Here is a 22,328-nt window from a genome sequence, read left to right on the forward strand (position 1 = left end):
GAAAGTTGGCTCTTCCCCTTTTCATGTAAGGCACCAAGAGAACGGCCTGGGGAATGCTGGCCTATTCACCAGTTCTTGCTTTTATGATGTGTCAATGCCCACTTTAGTGTCAAACAAATAAGAGAGGCAAAACAAAAGCTATTTTAAGTCTTGAGCTGTAATTTGAGGTGTGCTGGGCTCTGCAGAGGGCTTTGGTCTGACTTAAAACCTGGCTCTGTGGCTACTGCTAAGCTTATCACAGCAATAAAAGTAACAGCACACAATGACATTATGACTGGTTGAGGTGCCATGAGAATACTTTTCCTCGTAACAAAAATTTTCATTCTGATAAAATATTAACAGAAGTAGATGGAAATACAGGCTCAGCTGATGGCACATCTGCATCCAACCCATTACCTTGACATCTGTCCCACATTGTCTTGTTTAAATTAAAGATCTTCATCCTTCCCATCATATGTGCCTTGTCCTCTGATGTGCAGCTTGCAAGGCTTCTCTCCTAGAATTCCAGTAATGGTCACAACAGCTTCATAGTCAATATTGCTCCTAAAATGCACAGCAAAAAGACAGTTCAGTTACAGCTCTGTGCAGATCTGTGTTTAGGGATGTGTTTTTGGAGGAAAGGGGGAGAATGGTGCCCTAAGAGTGCTCCAAGTCACATGCACGAGTCCCCAGCATTGTCCATCTCACTCCATAGTGTCATGTCCCGTGGGTACACACAGGGTGTTAAAAAATGGTCCAGTCTGTACCCAAAGTGAAGACACAATTAATTAACTTCATATGTCAAAGAATAACTTGAGTATCTTCCTACTTGTGAAATGCTATTTTAGTTAAATAAATGAAATGAAGCTCTACTGGGAGCAAACACCTGCACTGCCTTGATGTGAAAATTCTCCCCAGAGACAGACAAGAATTTGAAGCCCAAAGTTTGTCACTCCCCTAAGACAAGGGGCAGTCAGTGGAGTCCAGGTTGTAAATGAACAAAAAGCTTACAGCAAGTGTAGTTTTGTGCCAAGTCTCACAGCATAATTTGCCAAAGGCTAATGCCACCCAACACTCTGGGACTGTTCCTCTGAAGGACTTCTCTGCCTCCCAGTGACGCCTGTTGTAAATGCCTAAGGCAAGTGCCTGTTCTGCCAGACAGCTTTTGTTTTTTCCTTCTCATTAAACAATTTCCCTGCAGAAAGACCACTGACTTAGGGAGGTGAATTATTAATATCACCTCACACCTTGCACATATTTATTTCCTAATGCCATGTTGGTCCCGTGCTCTTCTGTGTTGGGAATTCCTCATCTGGAGCTGCACAGATGGGTTCTCAGCTGCTGTACAGCCACATCTTTGCTTTCTGGTACTTCCAGGCATTTTGAGACATGCTGATTAGCACATGTGTCAGACAAAAAGAAGTGCTTCAGGCATGTTCAGAAGCATTCCAGGAAAATGTAGGCAGTCAGGAGCCTGGGGAGGCCTCTGGTCCACTACAATGCTCTGAGCAGCTCCTCAGACTTCATCCCACTGAGATATCTGTGGCCCCAGTGATGGAAATCATGGGATCATGCTCCAGGGAGGTGGAAGTTATGACAATAACTTATCACCTACACTTTGCTTCTTGAAAATTCCCTGCCAGCAGTGCTCAGAGCTCACTGAAATCACTGAGACATGACTTATTTAAACTTTTTGCCACCATGTGATAACTTCCGATAAGATAACTTGTAATGGAAGGTGAATTTTCTTATAGGAGTTGCATCTCCCTAATTAGAGCGAAGAAATTAAAGGCTTTACATTGGAAGGGACCTTAAAGCTCAACTAGTTCCAATCCCCCCTAGCAATGGGCAGGGTCAGCTTTCACTAGACCAGGTTGCTCCAAGCCCCATCCAGCACAGCCTTGAACATTTCCAAGGATGGGGCATCCACAGCTTCTCTAGGCAACCTGTGCCAGTGCCTCACCACCCTCACAGGGAAGAGTTTCTTTCTAATACCGAATCTAACCCTGCACTCTGGCAGTAGGAAGCCATTCCCCCTTGTCCCATCACTCCATACCCTCATCCAGAGTCCATCTCCAGGTCTCCTGTAGCCTCTTCAGGTACTCAAAGGTGCTCAAAGGTTTCCCTGGAGCCTCCTCTTTCTTCTCCAGACTGAACAACCCCAACTCTGTCAACAGCAAGATCTCAGTCCTGTTAACTTACCTCGCAGTAAAGCTGATCCTCAAAATCTCTCTGGTAGGTGCATCCCCTTTACGTGCCTCCAAAATGCCATTAGTTGGGGAGATGGAAAATACCTCCAGGTCTTCAGGCCTTTCCTGTTCTGCAGTGGAAGGGGCAAATGTCAAACAAAGCACTCAAAACAATGAGCCTCCTTCCTGGGCTGCTAATAAACCCTGTCTTGCACTGTCAGAAGGTTTCTATGCGTGTGCCTGTTTTCATCCTCTAATCAAGGGCAGTGATCAGTGGCCTCCACCTTAAAATAATAATGCCCTGGTCTCCTTTCCTTTGAAGCCCATCTGTTGTTAGGCACATGCTCAAACCAAACTCATGAGGAGCTGCTGCTTCTTGTTGCCCCTAAGGGTTGAATTCTAAATGAGCAAAGCATGTTCACGGGTTATGAGGGCTGTGAGTGACCCTTTTGGTCAGATGTGGAGTAACTGCTGAAATAAATAATGATACACTGATGTCAGAAAAGGGAGAGGAAAGAGGGGAGAGGAAAGAAAAAGCCCACATAAGAGAACAGAAGCAGACCATGTATGCTTTGCAGCCAGTATCATAGCATATGATGTTGGAGGAGAAGGACTTCTTTTAGGGACTGTAGTGATAGGACAAGGAAGAATGGGTATAAATTGAAAGAGAGGAAATTTTAGGTATTAGGAAGAAATTTTTTCCTGTGAGGGTGGTGAGACACTGGCACAGGTTGCCCAAGGAGGCTGTGGCTGCCCCAACCACAGGGGCAAAGCCAGGTTGGATAAAGCCTTGGGCAACCTGGTCTGGTGGGAGGTGTCCCTGCCCAAGACAGGGGGTTGGGACTGGATGATCATTAAGGTCCATTCCAACCCCTTAATATTCTATAATTCTATGATATTGCCTCTATATTGACTGAGTGCATGCAATCTTAGTGAATAAAAACCCTGAATAATGAAACTGTAGGAAATCCAATTGCAAACCAGAATACCCAGCACAGCAGTCCAGCAGCTTCTAGAACCACTCCTGTTCCACAAGAAGACATGTTCTGTCTTGGTCTGTGCAATAAAGCAGGTCTGGAAATCAACTGTGTTGCAAGATAGCTCCAGGACTGGAACAGTGAGGTATGCAGTCACTGGGACCAGCTGCAAAACAGAGGAAAGGGAAAGGAGAATAAAAACCACCTTGTTTTGGTACAGTTTTAATAACACCTGCTCCAGCTGGATCATTCTTAACCCCAAGCACTGAATCAGAAGTCATTTTTTCTGTGTTCTTTCATAACAGAATCAATTGCCATTCTACAGCCTTGAGTGAATTAAGTTGTTGCTTGTGTTACTGTTTTGGGACAGGTTTTCAAACCAGACACTGTGGTCTTAATGAAGTAACATGGAGCAAACATTCTCATTTGTTTTTAGGGTTTTCTGTGGAGCTGCAGACATTACAGCATCTCACCCTCCCTCAGGACTGTGTATGGCCCACTGTGAGTCATTTGGTTTGTGCAGATTGCCCAAGATTGTGATTCAATTGACTTCCTTAGATATGATGCTCGGATCTCACACAGGTCACTCCTCAGAAATACCTGGTATGAAAAGAAAATAAAAGTGCCTGCAGTGTATTGGGCCTGCTGAAGGCTTGGGAGGGGGTTACAGATTTCAGTCTGGAAGAGATCAGTCTTTAAATGTATGTGGGCTCTGACCACACTGCAGGAGTCAGATGGACTCAGGAGCCTTTCCAGAAGCCCTTGGGTGCTGCAGGAAGCAATGCCTGGTGACTCCTGTCTCACAGTCACACTGTAACTGAACCTGTTGCCCTTGGGTTGAGCTGTGTCATCTGGGCTGTCATGCTGTGCAGAGAGGTGGGGTATCAGCACCAGAGTGTGACCCCAAACCACTCTGTCCATCCAAGAAGTCACCTGCAGCCTCAGCAGAGAGCAACCCTGTGGCCATTCACTTCACCCATTGACACCATTTACTCCAGAGGTGGCTGGAGTTCAAGGCCAAGTAAATCCTAAGGCACATCCATTCCTTGTCAGAGATGCTACTGAAACAGCCCTTTCCAGGGCCCAGAGATCCTTTTCTGATCTTACCTGGGTACTGTGGTTACTGTGCTCAATGACCAGATTCTCATTAAACTTCAATTTTCTCTCTCCATTCTCCAACTTGAGAACCTGGAATCCAGGAAGCAGCTGGGTATCTGGCAAACATTGATACGTAAGTAACTCCAGAGTTGTGTGGAATGACACTTTCACCTGTGGGAAGAGGAATTCAGATACCATCACATAAGAAGATACTGCATACAGGAAATCCAAAGTAAACATTGCACAAAGGCCCAGGCACACATTTTCCCAGTGAAACCCAAAAGTGTCATCCCAGCAGCCAAATTCCCACTGGAACAAAGCATTATAACTAGAGAAAAAGCATAGCTATTTCCCATGCAGTACACAGAGATGGAGTGTAGAGGTGAACAGCTGATCTCTGAACCACAGGGGAGAAACAGACTCTAAAAAAGCCAAAGGTTTTGAATTCCTGAAGTTACAAATTCCACATTTCTGAAGTTGTCTTAGACATGTAAGTCCTCTTTCTTCCCACATATACAGAACTGAGCCAAGTGTGCCTCTGTGTCTAAATGAACATGGCAAAATGAGAAGCACACTTCAGAAATGCAACTTACTTACTCTTTGCACCTTAGCTAATTCTCTGCTCCAGGACTTTGTTTCCTTTAATGTCATTTGTACACTCAAAACTAATTGTACTTCTCTCTGCTTGTACTGCCTACATCTAATTAATGGAAATGAGGGACTGTAGTCTTTGGAAATCTTTTACTTTGTCCAGCATATACATGACTATTGATTTAGGTAAGCTCCAAAACCCACACGGTTTTTTGCAGGAGTTTGCAACAGGTCAGAGCTGATGAGAAAAGCACATTGGGACCACTGCAGAAAAATAATCTGCACCTGCAAATATAGCAGGCAAAATGGCAGTAATTAACATTTGCTAATATACCACTGTTTCCCCTGAATTTGGAAGATTTCTGTGCTGGATTTGTTTTTCTTGTGGTTCATCTGGGCCACACTAACACACCAATTACTAAACTATCTATTTTGACACAGGATTATTATTTCTGAGCCTACCAGCATGTTTTGCTGTGGATAAAGTACATATTGCAGTTGCTGTTCTCTTTCCTCCTTCTTGTTGCGGGATGTTTTGGTGCTCTTTTTGAGATCTGGACTGGACAGGCTGAAGGGAGGAGACAGAAGGAGCCTGAAGTGCAAAGGAACCTTGGTGCAATTGGTGAGTTTCAAACTCTGAGTCATTACAGAATCTGTCAAAACCTGGGGGAGAAATGATTCAGAACTGGTTAATTTTAACTCCCTGGAGAGATTTGTGCTGCTCTGTCTGGTTATGCAGCACCAGCAGGGCTGAAGGACTTTTACCCCAAAGCAACACAGTATCTTCTACTTGTGTTTTTCAACATTTTTTGAGTGAAAAAACAAAATACAAATAATGTAATAAAGTATAAAAAGTCTTTGAATTTAAAAGGTCACAGAAACTGAAGTAACTGATTATGCTACTCGACCTGTATGTTAGGCAATCAGAACTTGTTTTTCTACTTCAAAACTCTTCTACAAAGAAAGAGAAAGACATATATAATAGGCATAGTCTGAGCTCAGCTTTGCTTATTCCAGGCTAATAAGTACTTGCAGTACTTCCCTCCCCACTCCATCTTGTTATGTGCAATATAAAAAATTGCAGCATGAGGCTACTGGAGATAAAAAGATGCATTTTCCAAGCCTCTGAATTCTCACAGCAGCACAAACCAGGCAAATACATCAATGTGGAAAATACTTACTCCTAACAGAGGGTGAGCAGGTAGGAGGTCACTTGCCATGGAATAAAACACCATTCCTCTGTCATGATCCATCTCTACTTCTAACCTGAGTGTGAAGAACCAGAGCTGGTGAGAGCCCTGCCTCCGGGCTGACCCATTCTGTGTGGGTACTCACAGCACAGTGGTACTCACAGAGGATGCCTCAGGGAACCTTCCAAGTCCACGCGTAGCGGTGTAGCTTCATAGCCGTGTCTGCGCTGCACCTTGTCAGGCACTGTCCTTGCAAGCTGACAACAACATGCAAACAGAAATGATGTATGAACTGATAACACTAAACCTGAAACCCTACTTTTAGCCCAAGAAGCTGTTTGTCAACCAGAATCCTATTTTGGCTATGTAGTGCCTGTTTGTAAGACATGACGGAACAGCAAAAGCCAAGCAGTAGCTGAACTCTGAATGGCTGTGGTTAATAAAGGTGCAGGGCAGGTTTAGGTGAGATATTAGGTAGTGGGAAGAAATTCTTTGCTGTGAGGCTGGTGAGGCACTGGCACAGGTTCCCAGAGAAGATGTGGATGTCCCAACCCTGGAAGCACTGAAGGTCAGGTTGGATGGGGCTTGGAGCAACCTTGTCTGGTTGAAGACAGGGGGTTTGAAACTAGATGGTCTTTAAGGTCCCTTCCAACCCAGTCCATTTCAGGATTCTGTGATTCTACATTTCTTCCTCCAGGAATAAGGAATACTAGGGTTGTTTTTATTGAATATTCTAATATAATTCATTCAGTTTACTTTGCATCTTTGCAACGACTCATGTCAGAGAATTGCTGAGCCATTCACAAAACACCATTCAAGCCTCACATCAGCCTGTGAGCTGCACTTGTAGTTGTTAAAGAGGAAGTTTCCCAGAGGAGAGATATGCTGTCCAAATTCACACAGGAAGGTGGATGCAGAGCCAGGAACAGGACTCAGCAGTCCTGAGCCTCACTCCCATTGTTAATTATTGTTATCAATAAAACCTGATGTTGTGATGACGTTTCAAATCCTGGGCTTTTGTCTGGGATCTATTGCCCCAGACAAAGCAAGAAGATGATGACATTCCCACCCCAGAATGCTTCCAAGCTAAAAGACAACTGCAACAGATGAACAACCCCAGTTAAGGAAGGATGTACAGGGTAGCAGGAACAGGACTGTTTATACAGACTGGCCAGGTACACACCAGCCTGTACATAAATTACAGGAAGGGAAACGATTATTTCCCAGGCACCTTTAGCCTTGCTCTGACGGTCGGTTTACCTTATCGTCCAGGCTCACGAAGCCCAGCACAAACCCTTCACACCGCACTTCAGCCGTGGTCTCCGGGAGGACGCGCGGGGTGAAGGAGATGCAAACGGAGCTGCTGCCACCTCCTGGAATCACCTGCGACCAAGAGACAGCGATTAGTAGTGCGGGAGCTGCCTGGGATTGCACAAGCACTCAGCACGCAGCTGCTAAAGCCGAGTTGCACAAGCAGCGTGAAATCCCCTGGGTATGGGCTACGCTCAGGCTTGGGCTAAAATGCCAACATGTGACAGCAAAACGGACAGTTATTTCAGCTGCAAATATCAGAGCAGCCGTGCTTTAGCACCAACAGAGTTTAAGCAGAGTCACAGACCAACTCCTTAAGTACACAAACATATGTATAGCTGTTTGCTTTTAAAAACTCCCAGTTCTGCCCACTCTTACTCCATGGCTAACTCAGATCATTCTCCCACGACTTACAGATATAAGAAACATTTTTTTGAAGAGATACAAGTGTGAACAAAGGGTATTTTACAGTTCAGTTTAGTCTTCGCTGGTATTTTATTTCACATGACAGCAAGGAATGTAATCAGGTGTACTAGTCAGCTGCAGTGGATTTTCAGGGATTTAGAGATTGACTAGGTTCTGCTTTCCTTTGGTGCACCATGCAGGTTATGGTTAAATCCTGATGTTGCTGCTGGCTACACCCCACAGAAGCTGCCTCCATAGTGAGCCCCTTGTTTGTTGGACTTGTCTCAGCCTCAATCACCCCAGAGCTGACTGCAGCTTCATTTCTTTGAGATGCCATTCTGTCATTATTTATTTTACGTAATCTTTAGCTCATTCTAATTTGCAATTAAAACCCTTTGGTAAAAAAAGGAAAATAAATAAAATTACTGATATTTAAAATCAAATTTGACACACTGATGTTTTGGGCAATGCTGTCACTCATAGATCTTTCCAGTGCTGTCTTTGCTTCATTATATTTCTGAGGAATTGTGATGCTGTGGCCTCTGTTTGTACCACTTATTTCTGGAGCACTGTGAGTTACAACAGTTTATCCAGAAGAGTTGCCTACAGAGCACCCTTTCCCAGCATCCTGATTTCCAGCTCTGCCACATCTCCTTAGCAAGTCTACCCTGGTTAAGTAACCTGGTTCCAAAGCTTCAGGCTGGATGCCTTCCACACTTCACCAAGGCAACCCAAGTAAGAAGACCAGAGATGCCACTCTGGAGAGCCCAGTACAACTGAGCACTCAACTGTAGTCATCAGTTCACTGCTCAAATGTAGGTCGGACACTTTATGTTGACTTGCAAACTCTTCTTCCAGCCTACTGTCTCATTGTTTAGTAGTCTCTATCTCAAACCAAACTCAGAGCTACCTCCTTCTCTGACTCCTCTGTCTTGCAAAAAGTATCTAAGCACAAGGGAAATATAAAAGCTTACTATCTGTCTTGGAGTAATGGAGTAGGGACTGTCTGCAGGAACCCCTTCGTGAGGCTGTATAAGCACAGAGATGATTTTCTCTGTTGTAGGCTCCTGACTGATGATTTTCTTCTCTTTGCTGTCACATTCTGGAGGCTGCAGGGACACAGGGTGAGGAATGGTTAAAAGTGTTACACTGCAAAGGAGGAATGCGAGTGACGTGCACAGAGAACTGCTGCACTGGTCAGTAAGTGTGGCCAGCTCCAGTTCCTTTCTTTCTGGCACAAAAGCTGGACATGTGGATGTGTCATGTACGTTAATTTTTTCATGCACAGAGTAGCTCTCCTGAAACTGCTGATGAATTCCTTGGAAAATGTGCATGTTTGGGTCCTGTTCTACCCAGAGAAGCACTAACCATGACCCCTCTGGCCTCTTATACAAACCAGCACTCCAGGGAGTAGTGTTCCCTTAGTGCACAGGAAAGGTTAGAGGCATGTTCAAAACAACTGCACCTTCTGAGCTGAAGCAGAGAGAATGTGATTTTAGTACATTTTCTGTAAAGCTTTAGCCAGAGAAATATACATACCCCAGGGGATACCTTCTCCCTGTCAGTCCCAGCCCTTCAAGGCAGTATATTGCCACATTATAATCAAACTTCACGTGTAATAGATGTCACCATATTCTAACAGAGTAACAGCACCAATCTAACTTCAGCACAGAGATAAATACCTCCATCTCATTAGCTGCAATTTGAACTTTGCAGGTGAGATTCTGCTCCCTGACTATAGCACATGCTGACACCATCAAACACCCATGAAAAATGCAGACCCAAATTAAGGAGTTTTAGTCATTGTAATTCTTTCATTTAATAATGGCATTAGTTTGTCAATGACAGTACTTTTAAAAGTATCTCTTCAGCTTCTTTAAATTTTTAAGGAGAAGCTGAAGACCTATTTGCTTGTAGCTCATTCTGGAAACTGACTGCTGATCTCCATAGCCATCTACCCACGTACTGAGATTTTGACATGAGAGGAGCTGACACTTCTTTTAACAATCCAGCTCTTAGTTACAAGTTATATCTCCTGTTATTGTTTTGAACCCTTCATGCCAAAAAATCCATCATGTATCTCAGCAGCAGTATAAAAAACAGCCTAACAGCTGACCTCATCCGTGGTGTGCAAAGTTGGATAAATGCTTCCACAGGGAACAGAAGTCTGATCCAAATTTAACACCATCTCTGACTCTGAGGTGCTGCCACTTGATGCAGTCTCATTTTCATCCATGTTCTTAAGAGGAAAAGGGTCTCCAAAGTGAATCAACAGGTCAACCAGCTTTTCATCATCTTGCTCTTGGTTGTAAACTTCCCAGTCCAGGCGGATGTCTGAATTGGAAAGGGGAAAGGACAATTACTGCTGGTCAGTGAGAGGACTCGTAGCTTAGTCGATTACCAGAGAACCAGAATATCAAGTAGGGAATTTGTGTCCAGCAACTGGATTTGTATTAAAGCATATCCAAAGCTTTCCATGTTTGCTATAAACTAAAATAATTCAAGCTCTTGCTATAACTTAACTACTTTCTAGGTCCCAAATGATACTTTTAACAACATTAAAATAAATTATGAGTATTTTAATTTGTTAAGCAAATGTGTTTGGCAACATTCAGGAAAAAAAAAAAAAGGTGATTGACCTTTGTTCAAGAGCTTAAAATCTCACTCAAGAGCTAAAAAGACTTAACACAGAAGAGCCAGATGCAGGTAGCACATCTGATTGACCAGAGTTAGTGTTGTGAGAGATTTAGAAAACCAGGATGTCCTGAACTCCCATCACTTCAGTTAGGGAAACCCCAGATACATCAGGATAGGATGTGCAGTTTCATACTAACAACACATTGACTCACTCTCTTACACACTGATTTTTACAAAACTCATCTCAATTATGAAACAAGTAAGCCTGTTAATTAACATATTAATGGTTCCTGTATTTTTTTCTTACAAGGAACTCAACGCCAGTGTTGTTTGCTGTACCAGAGTCATTCTTACCAAAGGGGGAGGGATTGTTCAGCTGGACTCTCCGAAAGACAGAAGACCCTCCTGAGACGTGAGTGCCAAACCTGAGGGGGGAACCCTGCTGTCAGTACATGCAAAGAACAAAAGGGTCTGAAACCATTAAAGAGTTGTTTAAAAGTGGAAACAAATTGGCTGCCCTGGCAGCCTGTCAAGAGTTGCTGTCAGGTAAAGCATGGCCTATACTGTGAAGTACAATATTTTTTTGTTTCATTTGTGTCTTTTTTTCCCAGTATTTTTTAGTTGTCTCATATATTTCAGGGTAACCATGTGCAGTGCTGTGGCCCCCATAAACCATCCCTTTCCCCTTACCCAGAGGTGCAGGTGCAATTGCAATGGGAGGGCTTAAACTTTCCCCTGCCCTCATTTACCTTGGGGCTGCATTTCTCCCAGTCCAGGGAATGCAACAGGGAGAAATGAGCTGTGGATGATGAGAACTGCCGTGGTGTGCCAGTTTCCACCTCCACAGACTCAGATGAGGTTGGACTGGGTGAAATTCTACAATTGCAAGCCCAGAACAGTGATTGCTGGCAAACCTGAGCAGGCTGGTATGCAGATTGTTTTCTAATTATGCTGGCAGAGACAAATGTGTTGGTGTTTTAGAAGCAGATATTGTACTCTGACAGTCACTTTGCTGACCTTCTCATTATATCACAAGATGGAACAGGTGTGTGTGTTGGCTACAGTCCAATGGTATTTAATTCTCTGATTTGTCAGACAGTATTATGTGTTATACCTGATTACAGGTGGCTCTGTTAGTGGTCCTGTCATCTGCAGGAAGATTGGACAGCCTTTCACAGTCATTTGCATAGGAATTAATTTAGGCTGCAAGTCTCCCACCTATTAAAAATGATTTTTTGCTGTTAGAATCAAGACAAAACCTTGGTCCTCTGCATTAGAAGATTATGTCTTAAAAACTGATTGGATTTTCAAATATTTTTGACAGCATCTAATTCATATGCTAACAACAACCTTCACAGCAGGAGAACATAATACCTCATACATTTTTCAGCTTTCCTGCTGCTTTTCCATACAGCACAATATATTGCATTGGTCGAGCAGAGCAGTGCACTGGCCAGCTACCAAACAGATGTTATAAATCAAAACTGCTCCAGTCATTTTAAAATCACAAGAAAACCTCTCAAGGGATAAACATGTCACCCCAAAACTAAACTATGCACTGTAAGAGCAAACAATTGTTCCTTACAGCTCGTTGCAGGTAGTGGTACACCAATATCTACCATGAATTTCTACAGAAGTCCTAAAAAACTGAAAAAATATTTCTTACGGAAAGGAATCTGTTAAATATAATTGGTGTCAAATCTGCCATAGCAATATTTCGTTTAAAACCCAAACCTCACCCACCTTACAGACAAGATTATCCTGGTACTCTCCCCACATGTTGTTGTAAGCTGTTACATCTATGATGAGCTGCTGGAAGGCTTTCAGAGTTCCTCTGGAAGGTTGTACATGGAAAGCTACTCCCTTCCCGTGGGACAGCACTGCTGCTGCAAACTCTGAAGGAGCACGGCAAAGAACCATTTGATGAATTTTGAGAAAATGGAACAAAGTTAGTCTCTCAAAGAATACACAGGACCATAGTTTTAGCTGGTGTTAATCATCTTAACCTCACTGACTTAAAAAAGCCTTGTGATCATTTACACAACTCACATTTATAACACTTTACCCAAGTTCCCTTCTACAGTGAGTTTTATTCTGTTTTCTGAAGATTAATTCTACACAGAATATTTTATAGCAGGACTCCCTTCCAACAATCTGATCCAGGACTCTCTGGGATATGCAAGGCACTAATTGGTTGCATGAACACACACCCTCAATTTGAGAAAAATAACTGGAATTTGTGCTAACTGGCTATTGTTCTATTAGCAGCTGTTTGCCTCTGTGCTCTTCCACACAAAGAGTGAATTACAAAGAGCAAAGCCTCTTCACATTCTGAGTCACCTATCCTTAGTCTAAAGGCCTGTATGGAATCTGTCAGAACAGCATTTTTTCCAGTCTTAAGTACTAATAAAACAGCTGTAAAGCTCTGTCTGTGTAACAGACACCAAACACTCTGGCAAGGTACCAATATGTCCAAGTTTTATTTTGGATACAGAAGACACATCCACACTTGATAGCATTTTGCTCCTATTTTCCCCCTCCCTGAGTCTCATGTGGCTCCAAATATTATTATTTTTCAGAAATGACAGAAGGGCTGTGCTGCAGCTTTCCACAGGGAATATATATACAGGGAGGATATATGAAAGGGTTTGAGGGAGAAAAGGCTCCTGCAGTGGTACTGGAAAACTGTCTAGGAGAGATATAGCCAAATGTTCTGCATGTCATTCATACCATGTGCTGGGAGCATTACTGGGAGTGAACTATCACCAGAATCACCATCTTTGTTTCAGACTGTTGTTTTCAAGAAAAAGAGTAAGAGAAAGAAAGGGAGAGGAAGAGAGAAAAAAAGAAGCAGAAGGGCAAGAGAGACACTGACCTAATGCTTCTGCAATGTGGGCTTTCAAACTCAAGAACAAGCTGAGGAACTAAGTCATTTAACAATTTAGAATTCACCAGCTACTCCAAGAATGAGATGATGTGCCTGACTGGCACATTTAGTGCTGATCATGGCAGTCAGTTTTACCTTCTCTTCACTGAGGGTTTAACAGCTATTCTCATACCTGCCTGTGCTTTTCTGGCTGCATGTTTTGTGACAGGCCCTCTTCTTTTCACCACGTAGCTTGAGGAGCTTGAAAAAAATAAACTTGATTTCAGGTTTAATCCAGACCTAAATTAGTATTTGAGTCCTTATGCAAAAAACCAAGACTTACAGGCAGCATCTTTGTTCTGGATTTGGTGAACAGGCAGTAAAATACTCAGGTTCCAGTGTGAATGGAGCACTGATTCCAGTGGAATTGGTAAGCACTAGCTGACGCTTTACAATGTCTTTGACTGCAACTTCAGAGCCAAAATCCAGAAGAAGCTCACATGGGCTTTGTGACATTTGTCTTTCCTCACTGCTAGAAAAAAAAACATTAGTATTAAAGCATGGGCCTTATTTTCTCATGCCACAGATAATTTCAGTAGATTTTAAAACATGCAACATGCAATGTGGTTGTGATGCATAGTGTAAAAGGGACACACAGCCAATTATTTTTGCCATCAGTATTTTCTGCTTTTCAAATTTTCACTTCTATCCAAGTAAAAAAAGTTTCCCAAAATAAATCCTATCATGCATAACATGCCAACTTACCAAATTAAAGCCATTTTTACTCATATGAAAAGATACAAAGATAAGCATGATCCAAAAGACAGTAATCATGCTACATACCAGAAAAATGAAACAAAAATCAGTCTGATATACCTGGAATCTTCACTGTCATGAGGTACTGAGTAAGTGACATGCAGTCCCTTGACTCCTCCAGAAATGCTTAGAAAGAGGGGTTCAGTCATGTCTTCTATGCTACAGGAAAGGACAAGGTCTTTCAGCTCACCCTGAAAGGCAAAGAGTCAAGTTTCCTCATGAATGAAGCAAACTTCATAGAGGAACAGCAGCCTCATTAGGAAATTTATTTGGAAAACATGTATAAACTTCCCTGGATTAAAACCAGAACAATGAAATTCTGAGAAGTTTTACTGGATTGTTTTCAGTGCATTTTCTGCCAATATCAGAGCTGCTTAGAAGGCAGTACCAAGGTAAAACTTCATGGCTATTTCTTGGCTTTGTACCTGCATCAATCTGTAAGCCTAAAACTGCTCCATTAGTGATTTTTGACACAGTTCCTATACTGCAAGTGATGAATCATAGACTCATTTAGGTTGGAAAAGACTGCCAAGATCATAGAGTCCAACTGTTAACTCAGCACTGCCAAGGCCACCACTAAACCTTGTCCTCAAGTGCCACATGTACACATCTTGCACTGATGTACTGATGTGTGTGGGTACTGATAGTACTGAACACCCACTTTTAAGAAAATAAAGTAAATTTATGTCTACAGTGACGGTAATGGGAACTAATACACCACATCTATAGGAAGCTCCTTTATTCAGCTGCATTAAATCAGCTGTTCAGCTGTTTGAATGCCCCTATCAAATCTATGGCTGAATTCCTGAAGTCTGTAAGCTCTGCAGCTCACACCCTATTTTGCAGACTCTCAGTCCTGGTGTTCAAGTATCAAAACGTCATGAGCTCAGTTGCATTCAGAAACCCAAATATATACTCTTTATGCCAATCTGATCCATGTAATTTGGGATAATCCAAAGCAAGGATCTGTATGCTCCAGGAAGAGTGATAAGAACAATTAACCAGGCATTCAAGAAAAAAAGAAATAGGAACAGCTGAGAAACAAAGAGGCAGTGTAGAAAATTGCACACCATGTGCACTGCTTTAATTCTTGCCTTCAGCCATGGCACCTCTAAAAGCAGAGCAATTTCAAAGACATGAAAAGAGATCACTCGACTTTGTAAATAAAGTCCTTCCTTCTGCCAGATGGAGGTGAGATGAAAAAGCCAGTGTTGCTGTTCTGATAAAACTGTACATCAGTTTTTAAACTTACCACAATGTCAGCTGACAGCTCTATGCAGAATTCTTTCTCTTCATTTGGGCCTAAGGTGCCACTGGCAGGGGAGACAGTGACTGAGCAGGAAGATGCCTGGCTTCCAATGAGCTGCCAAACAGAACAGACACACCTTCAGCTAATGATGAGTCTTTCAGATTGTCAAAAAGACTACAAAACCAGAGTTATTCTCATGCTTAGGACACTTTCAGGTAGCAACACTGTTTGTTGAGACTACATTCATTCCAAATGACTTCAGGTGCCCAGCTGAGGCTTTCAGGCTGGGAGCAGAGTCACTGTCATCCCTCTCACAGTCAAAAGTTTTTCCAGAGTTATGTCAACCTATCTGATATTGGAGCAGGATCCTAGAGGTGCCCCATCTCTCTTCACTGACAGAGGAGAGACAATACTGGTGCTGGCACCTTCCCTAAGTGACCATCTGCACATGGCATGAATCCAGGGCTTCAACTCAATTGCTCACACACAAGCATCAGATATCAGGAAAATTGCTGTGGATATCTTTCCTAGGCTACAAATGTTCCAGAGTGTATTCCTGTAAGTCCTATATCATCCACATTTTCTGTTAGGATCCCTTGGGCACCTGAGGACATCTTGGACTGCACTAGGTGCTTTTATGTAAGCAGCTGAGCTGAACCTTGGATGTCAGAGTAGATCTGAATGACCAAGGCACAACAAATTTCCATTGACTGAAAAGAGAGTTCAGACCACAGCTTACATGCTGACATTAAATGTAGGGCTCCTAAACTGTAAGATGAAACCCACCCAGAAAGTGAAATTTAAGTAAAATTCAGACACAATTCAAAAGCACCATTGTTTCTTTGTCCTACTAAATTAAGTGCCATGGTACTTGTTTAATACTCCAGTAGCTTACAACCTATGGCCCCTCACATCTGCCCACCCATTCTCCAAGGGACAATCCACAGACAGTAAGAGCATATTCACATCAGCTGGTGATTAATCTTTTCATAAGGCTAGTCTCAAGTAGAAATTTTGTTCCTAAGCCTGTAAACAGCAATCACTACTCAAAAGATACACCAGAAAAGCTTTAAAGAATAGTTATTATTCATATTTCTATAGAAATTGCAGTTTCCATCCCTGCTGTATACTTCATCCATTAGAAGAGCATTTACCTTTCCCCATAAGTATTTTGTTGGCAGCAGTGTCTGGTTATAAAGTTTACTGGTTGCTCTTGCAGGAACTCCAGTATAAATTTCAGGGAATACTAGATGACTAGATAGCAGGCATGCTTGGGGGGTCTGAACTTCAACAAAAACAGGAAGATGACTGGAAATAAACACACAGATGGTCTATTGTTATTGTCAGTGCGATGTGCTAGACATGCAGCAGCATGCTGGGAAGAATGATGATTGTGTTTATTTAGCACTATTAGCAGTTTGATAGTTCATTGATAGGTTACAAACCACCATTCTGAGTTGATAGTTTTGTTTCAGGAGAGAAAACTACCTGAAGTGAAAATCACATGTGAATCTCAGGGTAAACAAAGCAGAACACCACTTTTCCTCCTTACCTTCCTTCTCCATTTTCTACCTCGAGTTCCAATACTGTCTGGAGGCGCTGGCACTTCAGTGATGTGAACTGAACAGACACAATGCATATACCCAGAGGAGGTATTTCTCCAGCTGATGGCTGGATGGTAAAGGGAGATACCTGGGACAGGAGAGAGAAAACAGATTTTTTTGACATCTGCGAAGGTAAAATGCTGAAGCCACACAATCCAATTAGGCCTTGCATGTGTCTGTGTTTTCCTCAGACTTGTCCCTTCTCTCTGCCCCTTGAGTCCCACCTGGGTTGATGTCAGTATACACAGTGCCAGCTTTGTGAAAACCAAGGAGGCAGGACTTTGCTTTTAAGAGAAGGGTAGTCACAGCCAAGGGCATAACAGGGTTGGCTATGCATGGAAAGACAGGGACTGTGAAGGAGGAGCAGTCAACCTCAGCAGCAGTGTCTGCTCCCAAGCAGCAGCTGTGTGAGGTGCCACAAGCTGGAAAGCTTCTTGGACAGAAGGGCAAAGAGATAGAGTTGGAAGAGTGGAAACAAAGAGCATCATTGTGGGGTGGAGGCTGAGATTCTTGTCTGAGATGCTGGTGTGGGAGGTGTGTTTAGCAGTTCTACTAAAGACTTAACCTCTTCTTCATATCAGCAGCAGCTGAAATCACAATTTTACAGGCAATGCTCCATGTCTCTTTGGGTCAGGCTGGCAGGATTTGTAATAAATGCAAATAGAAAAAAAATGTAAAGAAGCATTTTGTCTCAAAAGAACTCATGCACTTATGAAACTGTGCAGGACCAGTTTTGTAAGAAGTCACAAAGATTAGAACTTCTGATAGCTGGAATGAATATTACAGCTCCTAAGCAGAAGGGAAAAATAGCTAAAGAGGGAACACATCTAGCTGTAGCAGTGACTTACCTCTTCATTCCTTTTAGCTAGACAAACCTGGCTTTCTTGTATTCTCCACTGTGCTGGCAGCTGACACAGGTTTTTAATCTCAAAGGTTCTTAATGCACTCTCACCCTGCTTAATCAAACCAAACTGGAGTGATGCAACATCCATACAAAGAAGTGGACCCTAGGACACCAGGAAATAGACATCAGAATGGACACTTTTGCCAAAACTGCCTAATTAAGAAACATACATCAAGACTGACATTTGATTTCAGAGAACAGCAGAAAGCAAATGCACTGTTGTAATGCAGAAGAATTCTGAGTGTCATGAGAGCATTAACATTGCCTCAATAGTTACTAGATAGAAAAATACCTCCTGTTTGTAATTGCTTTAGATTTATCAAGCCTTTAAGAGGCAAAAAAAGCTTCATATGGACAAAGCCCAGGCCTCACACTTCATCATCCTGCGACACTAAACTGTTCCTTACCTTAAAAGCAGCTTCAACATGCAGCAGAACTGGCTCTGGACAGGGCTCAATGTTACACTGCAGGTTATGGCTGATGACCCCAGGTTTGCTTCTAGTAATTATCAGTTCAAATTCACAGCATTTATTCATATCTGGAAAAGAAAAATTCAGGATTCTGTCTCATCCTGTTGCAAAGGAACCACCTCCTCTAAGCCTGTTATAGAAGTTCCTGGAACCACATTAACTCTCCTGCTGGCTCCAGTGGGCTGGGGATCAGATATTTTTGCAATTTGCATTATAGTGCTCTGCAACTGTCATTAATTGACATCATCAATTAAGTCATTAATTGATGCTTGCAAGTCACAGGAACTTTACCTATGACACCAGTATGAGGCTCAACTTCCATGATCTCACAGGCAGTGATTTTATCCCATGTGTACTTGATCAATGATCTGCTGTTGTTCCACATCTGAAACAATCAAAATCAATGAGGCAATTAATGCACTTTAAGCTTTCACAGCAACAAGTCAATTTGCTGAGTGCACTGATACACTGAAAACTAGGTCATCATTATTTAACACAGTGGGTATCTTCCCACAGGTGAAAGTGTTTTCTGAAACCTGATGAAAAGCCATTAACCATTAAAAGCCATTAAAGTTCCTTCCAAGAACTTTATCATATTTGAAGAGTTTTAAATATATTCCCCATTTTTTAAAAATTTAACAGACTTTCTACACTTAAACTGCAGATCCTTTCAAGTGCAGCCTTTTTTGTTTTAGTTTTTTTTTGGCTAAAGAATCTGTTTGTGAGGAAGATGTAAGCTCTTGAATCTTTGTCCTGCTCCTCAGATGTGGTCAGACATTATTTCTTAATTACAGCAAATACCTTTGTTCTCTGAAGCACAATCATCTCTAAGTACAATAAAAATTCAGACTAAAAAAACAACTGGAAACTGCAAGGAATGTCATTCTATCATCAGTAAGTGGCTTAATTACCTTTATCATGTGTAGCTATACTTGATTACTGTAAAGTATAAAATGGCTCTTTTAAATTGAGAAATAAGTTATAGGAAGAGAAGGCATGAAACCAAATGCTGATTAGCAGAATCTCTAAGGAAAAAATGAGAAAACCATTAACTGGGTAATGTCTTCCTGCCTGGCTCTTACTATCAGGTCTATTTTTCCCAAGTGAGTCTAAGATCAAAACGATCCTGTTCCATAGTGAAGAGGATACTGTGTGAGAGGACAATTGCAGCAGCAATTCTGTCCCAAAACAGGAGTGACAAAGTGATAAGCAACATTTAGTTAGTGACTGAGAAAAACATTTAAAAGGGTGAAACTGTGGTATCAAACTGGAGAGGTGAAAAAGGAACAAAGGCTGCTGCCTGCAGTGTAGGGCTGAGGAGGCTGGGGAGGGGATTCCAGTGCAGACCCTCCTGGAGTCAAGACCTTCTTCAAAAACATTTAAGAAAAACTGAAACAACACAGACTGTCTGATACCTTATAATAACACCTATGACATCTAGTGATGCAAAGCACAAGGTAACAATGAAGTCAAAAGCAAACAAACCTTAAATGTTTTCCTGACATTTACACCAATAAAGTTTTCTCCAGGGATGATAATGGCATATGGCTCCAGCAGAAGATGAAATGGTTCTGTTGATCCTTTAACTTCTATCTCCAGTGCTATTACATCCTCTGCTTTGCATTCTGGGATGTTTTGAAGCATCCCCTCTTTTACTAAGCTTTGGGAAGAAATATGGTGGAATTATTAACATCTTAAACTGGTGTTAAATTGGATCTTAACAATTAACACATCTTTTAATTGCCAGATGTAAACCAAAAATCATCAAAAGTTTCTCAAGCACAGACTGCCTGTGTGCAGCTAGCTCAGCCTGGGGACAGTTAGAAACTTCATCATTCTTTAAGGCACTCTGGTTGTTGCAGTCTGTTCGTGAACAAGTATGTAAAGGCATAGACTGCTGTGACAAACAGTAATAACAGGAGAACCTGGAAACGGAGCAGACAAATGCAAGTATTTTCCTTTTCCCAGAGAGAAGCAGCCCCAGCTAGGACTAAGGCACACGTCCAGGCATAGGGAAGATATCAAAGTTGCTCTGTGTACCACAAATAGTTGTGCAAATACAATTTTTTATACCTGTCAGTCCATTGTCTCCAGAAAGATGAGAAAACTCAGTAACTTAATGTTACTGATAAATTGTGGCTACACATCTTACTGGGAAATATGTTTCTCTGCTTACCAAGGTGATACTGGGATGTCCCTCAATACCATCTGAATCACACTGTGATAACTCTTCAGCTGCACAGATGAAAGAGAAAAGGATTTTAATTCCAAGTGATTAGTTATGTTGAAAAAAAAAGATGGAAAAGTAGTTTACATGTAAAGGATGAATGATCATCACCAGAATACTAAGCTCTGATAAACAATATTCAAACTCTAGAGTTGCTAAAAGAAAACATGTTTGACTGCAAAATATTGAGCCAGATCCTGATCTCATAGTGTATGGTTCCAAGAAAAATACTCATTTTTGACATGCCTGTTATTATTTCCCTAGTATATTGCATACTACACACAGGCATCTGCAAAGGCCCCAAATTAAGCTCAGTACTGCTGTATTCATTTAAGTTTTTTCTAACTGCTCCAGGGTAGTTAGCTTAATTGACCACCAATCTGATCTTGAGTAAGAAACACTACTTTTCCATCATGGGAAAAGAATGCCTTCTGTATTCTAATGGAGGGAGAAGAAAAAGAAACAGAAGCAGGCCTTAAATCTGAAGGGCTTTGTAAAAGCTTCATTTGTTTGTAGAGGGATATTAATTTCAGTGTATGTTTTAATTCAATATATAGTCTATTAACTAATTAAAGTATTTTTAACAAGTCAGTTAGTTTCTCTTCCACATGTATTTGAGGTATTCCTATGTCTGTCAATCATCACAGCATGGGAGATTCCCACTCTTGGGCTTGCTTTGGATCAAGTTTCTTTAAACATAGTGAGCTCATGCTCCTTGTTTACAGGGACAGGGGAGCAGAAACTAAAAGAACACTGTTAGAGCTGCATTCCAAGGCCCTTGCATCCCTCTCTACCCACAGCTGCATACCTGCCAAAGCTGTTCATAGGACCCATTGCAGCTCCAAAAAGCTACAGTTGGAAACAGTTTAGATAATTACTGTTTGCTCAACCAAACTTATTTAGGCTGCAGTAGGTACAGGGCACATCCCCAAAGGAGAAAGGGAAGGCTCAGGAGCTGGTGGGGGAGCTAGTGAAGTGGTGAGGGTAATAACTCCACCAGCCAACACAGCTGCAGCTATGAGGATGTGTCCATAGTTTCAGTGTAAAATTTATTGTGTCCAGTCAGTCCCCAAAATGACATGAGATCAGAAACTGTCTCACATTTTGCAGTCAAAACATGTTTTCTTTTAACTTTCTACATTTTGAACACTGTTTATCAGAGCATAGTACCAGCTAATTAAATTTAATTTAGAAAAGCTGCACAGCAAGGATTTTAATGCTTGCATAAAAATACACAGCTGGAGTTTGCAGATAGGAAGGAATCATGAGTCTTACCTCCTGTGGACTGTAAGTGAGAATAAACTCATGATCTGCACAGGGATACAGAACTCCCTGCTCAGGATTTAGGGAGAAGGCTGACTCTGTATCTTGATTGTATTTGACCCTTGTGAAGTTTGCAGTTTCTTCTGGTATTAATGATCTCAGATGAGGCTTTGTTATCTGCCAGAAGAAGGAAAGTTCTACACGGCTGCAAAGAGATCAATAAACAACAAGAGAGATATGGTTACAAAAATCAGTAGGTTTTGAGTAAAACTTTGGGATAAAATTTTCAGTTCCTTTTTCCATGTAGGAAATTCCTCCCTTTACAAACCACAGGGTTTGACTTACCACTATGTATGAGCTCCAAATCTGATGAGGCAGCATAGAGCCAGAGTATATAAATGTACAAAGAACTTGCTGATATATGAAAGTAAATGATATACATGTGTAAGATACGTTAACACTTTCTTGCCTTATTTGACTTGTCATGTAATCTACCTTTTAGGAACCTCTAAAATTCCTTTTTCAAGGATCTGAAATGAACAGGACCATTCC

The 22,328-nt window shown here is 41.9% G+C and overlaps 1 protein-coding gene across 1 annotated transcript in view; it reads right to left on the minus strand.

Moving 5' to 3' along the window:
- Positions 1–428: 428 nt before the first annotated feature.
- Positions 429–22,328, minus strand: part of DLEC1 (deleted in lung and esophageal cancer 1) — a gene marked incomplete at its 5' end in the record, with an annotated part of 33,024 nt that continues 11,124 nt past the window's right edge. The window contains 25 exons of the mRNA XM_009080129.1: positions 429–543; positions 2,182–2,299; positions 3,158–3,311; positions 4,253–4,414; positions 5,297–5,497; positions 6,016–6,100; positions 6,187–6,281; positions 7,285–7,407; positions 8,715–8,849; positions 9,857–10,074; positions 10,732–10,802; positions 11,492–11,595; positions 12,121–12,272; positions 13,437–13,504; positions 13,587–13,772; positions 14,120–14,250; positions 15,312–15,422; positions 16,463–16,616; positions 16,861–17,000; positions 17,761–17,919; positions 18,224–18,354; positions 18,578–18,671; positions 19,772–19,946; positions 20,463–20,521; positions 21,789–21,981. Coding sequence (XP_009078377.1) covers positions 429–543; positions 2,182–2,299; positions 3,158–3,311; positions 4,253–4,414; positions 5,297–5,497; positions 6,016–6,100; positions 6,187–6,281; positions 7,285–7,407; positions 8,715–8,849; positions 9,857–10,074; positions 10,732–10,802; positions 11,492–11,595; positions 12,121–12,272; positions 13,437–13,504; positions 13,587–13,772; positions 14,120–14,250; positions 15,312–15,422; positions 16,463–16,616; positions 16,861–17,000; positions 17,761–17,919; positions 18,224–18,354; positions 18,578–18,671; positions 19,772–19,946; positions 20,463–20,521; positions 21,789–21,981 — 3,334 coding nt within the window. The remainder of the gene's footprint in view (positions 544–2,181; positions 2,300–3,157; positions 3,312–4,252; positions 4,415–5,296; positions 5,498–6,015; positions 6,101–6,186; positions 6,282–7,284; positions 7,408–8,714; positions 8,850–9,856; positions 10,075–10,731; positions 10,803–11,491; positions 11,596–12,120; positions 12,273–13,436; positions 13,505–13,586; positions 13,773–14,119; positions 14,251–15,311; positions 15,423–16,462; positions 16,617–16,860; positions 17,001–17,760; positions 17,920–18,223; positions 18,355–18,577; positions 18,672–19,771; positions 19,947–20,462; positions 20,522–21,788; positions 21,982–22,328) is intronic.

Source organism: Acanthisitta chloris, unplaced genomic scaffold (genome assembly GCF_000695815.1).
Source record: "Acanthisitta chloris isolate BGI_N310 unplaced genomic scaffold, ASM69581v1 scaffold9308, whole genome shotgun sequence".
Classification (NCBI taxonomy): domain Eukaryota; kingdom Metazoa; phylum Chordata; class Aves; order Passeriformes; family Acanthisittidae; genus Acanthisitta; species Acanthisitta chloris.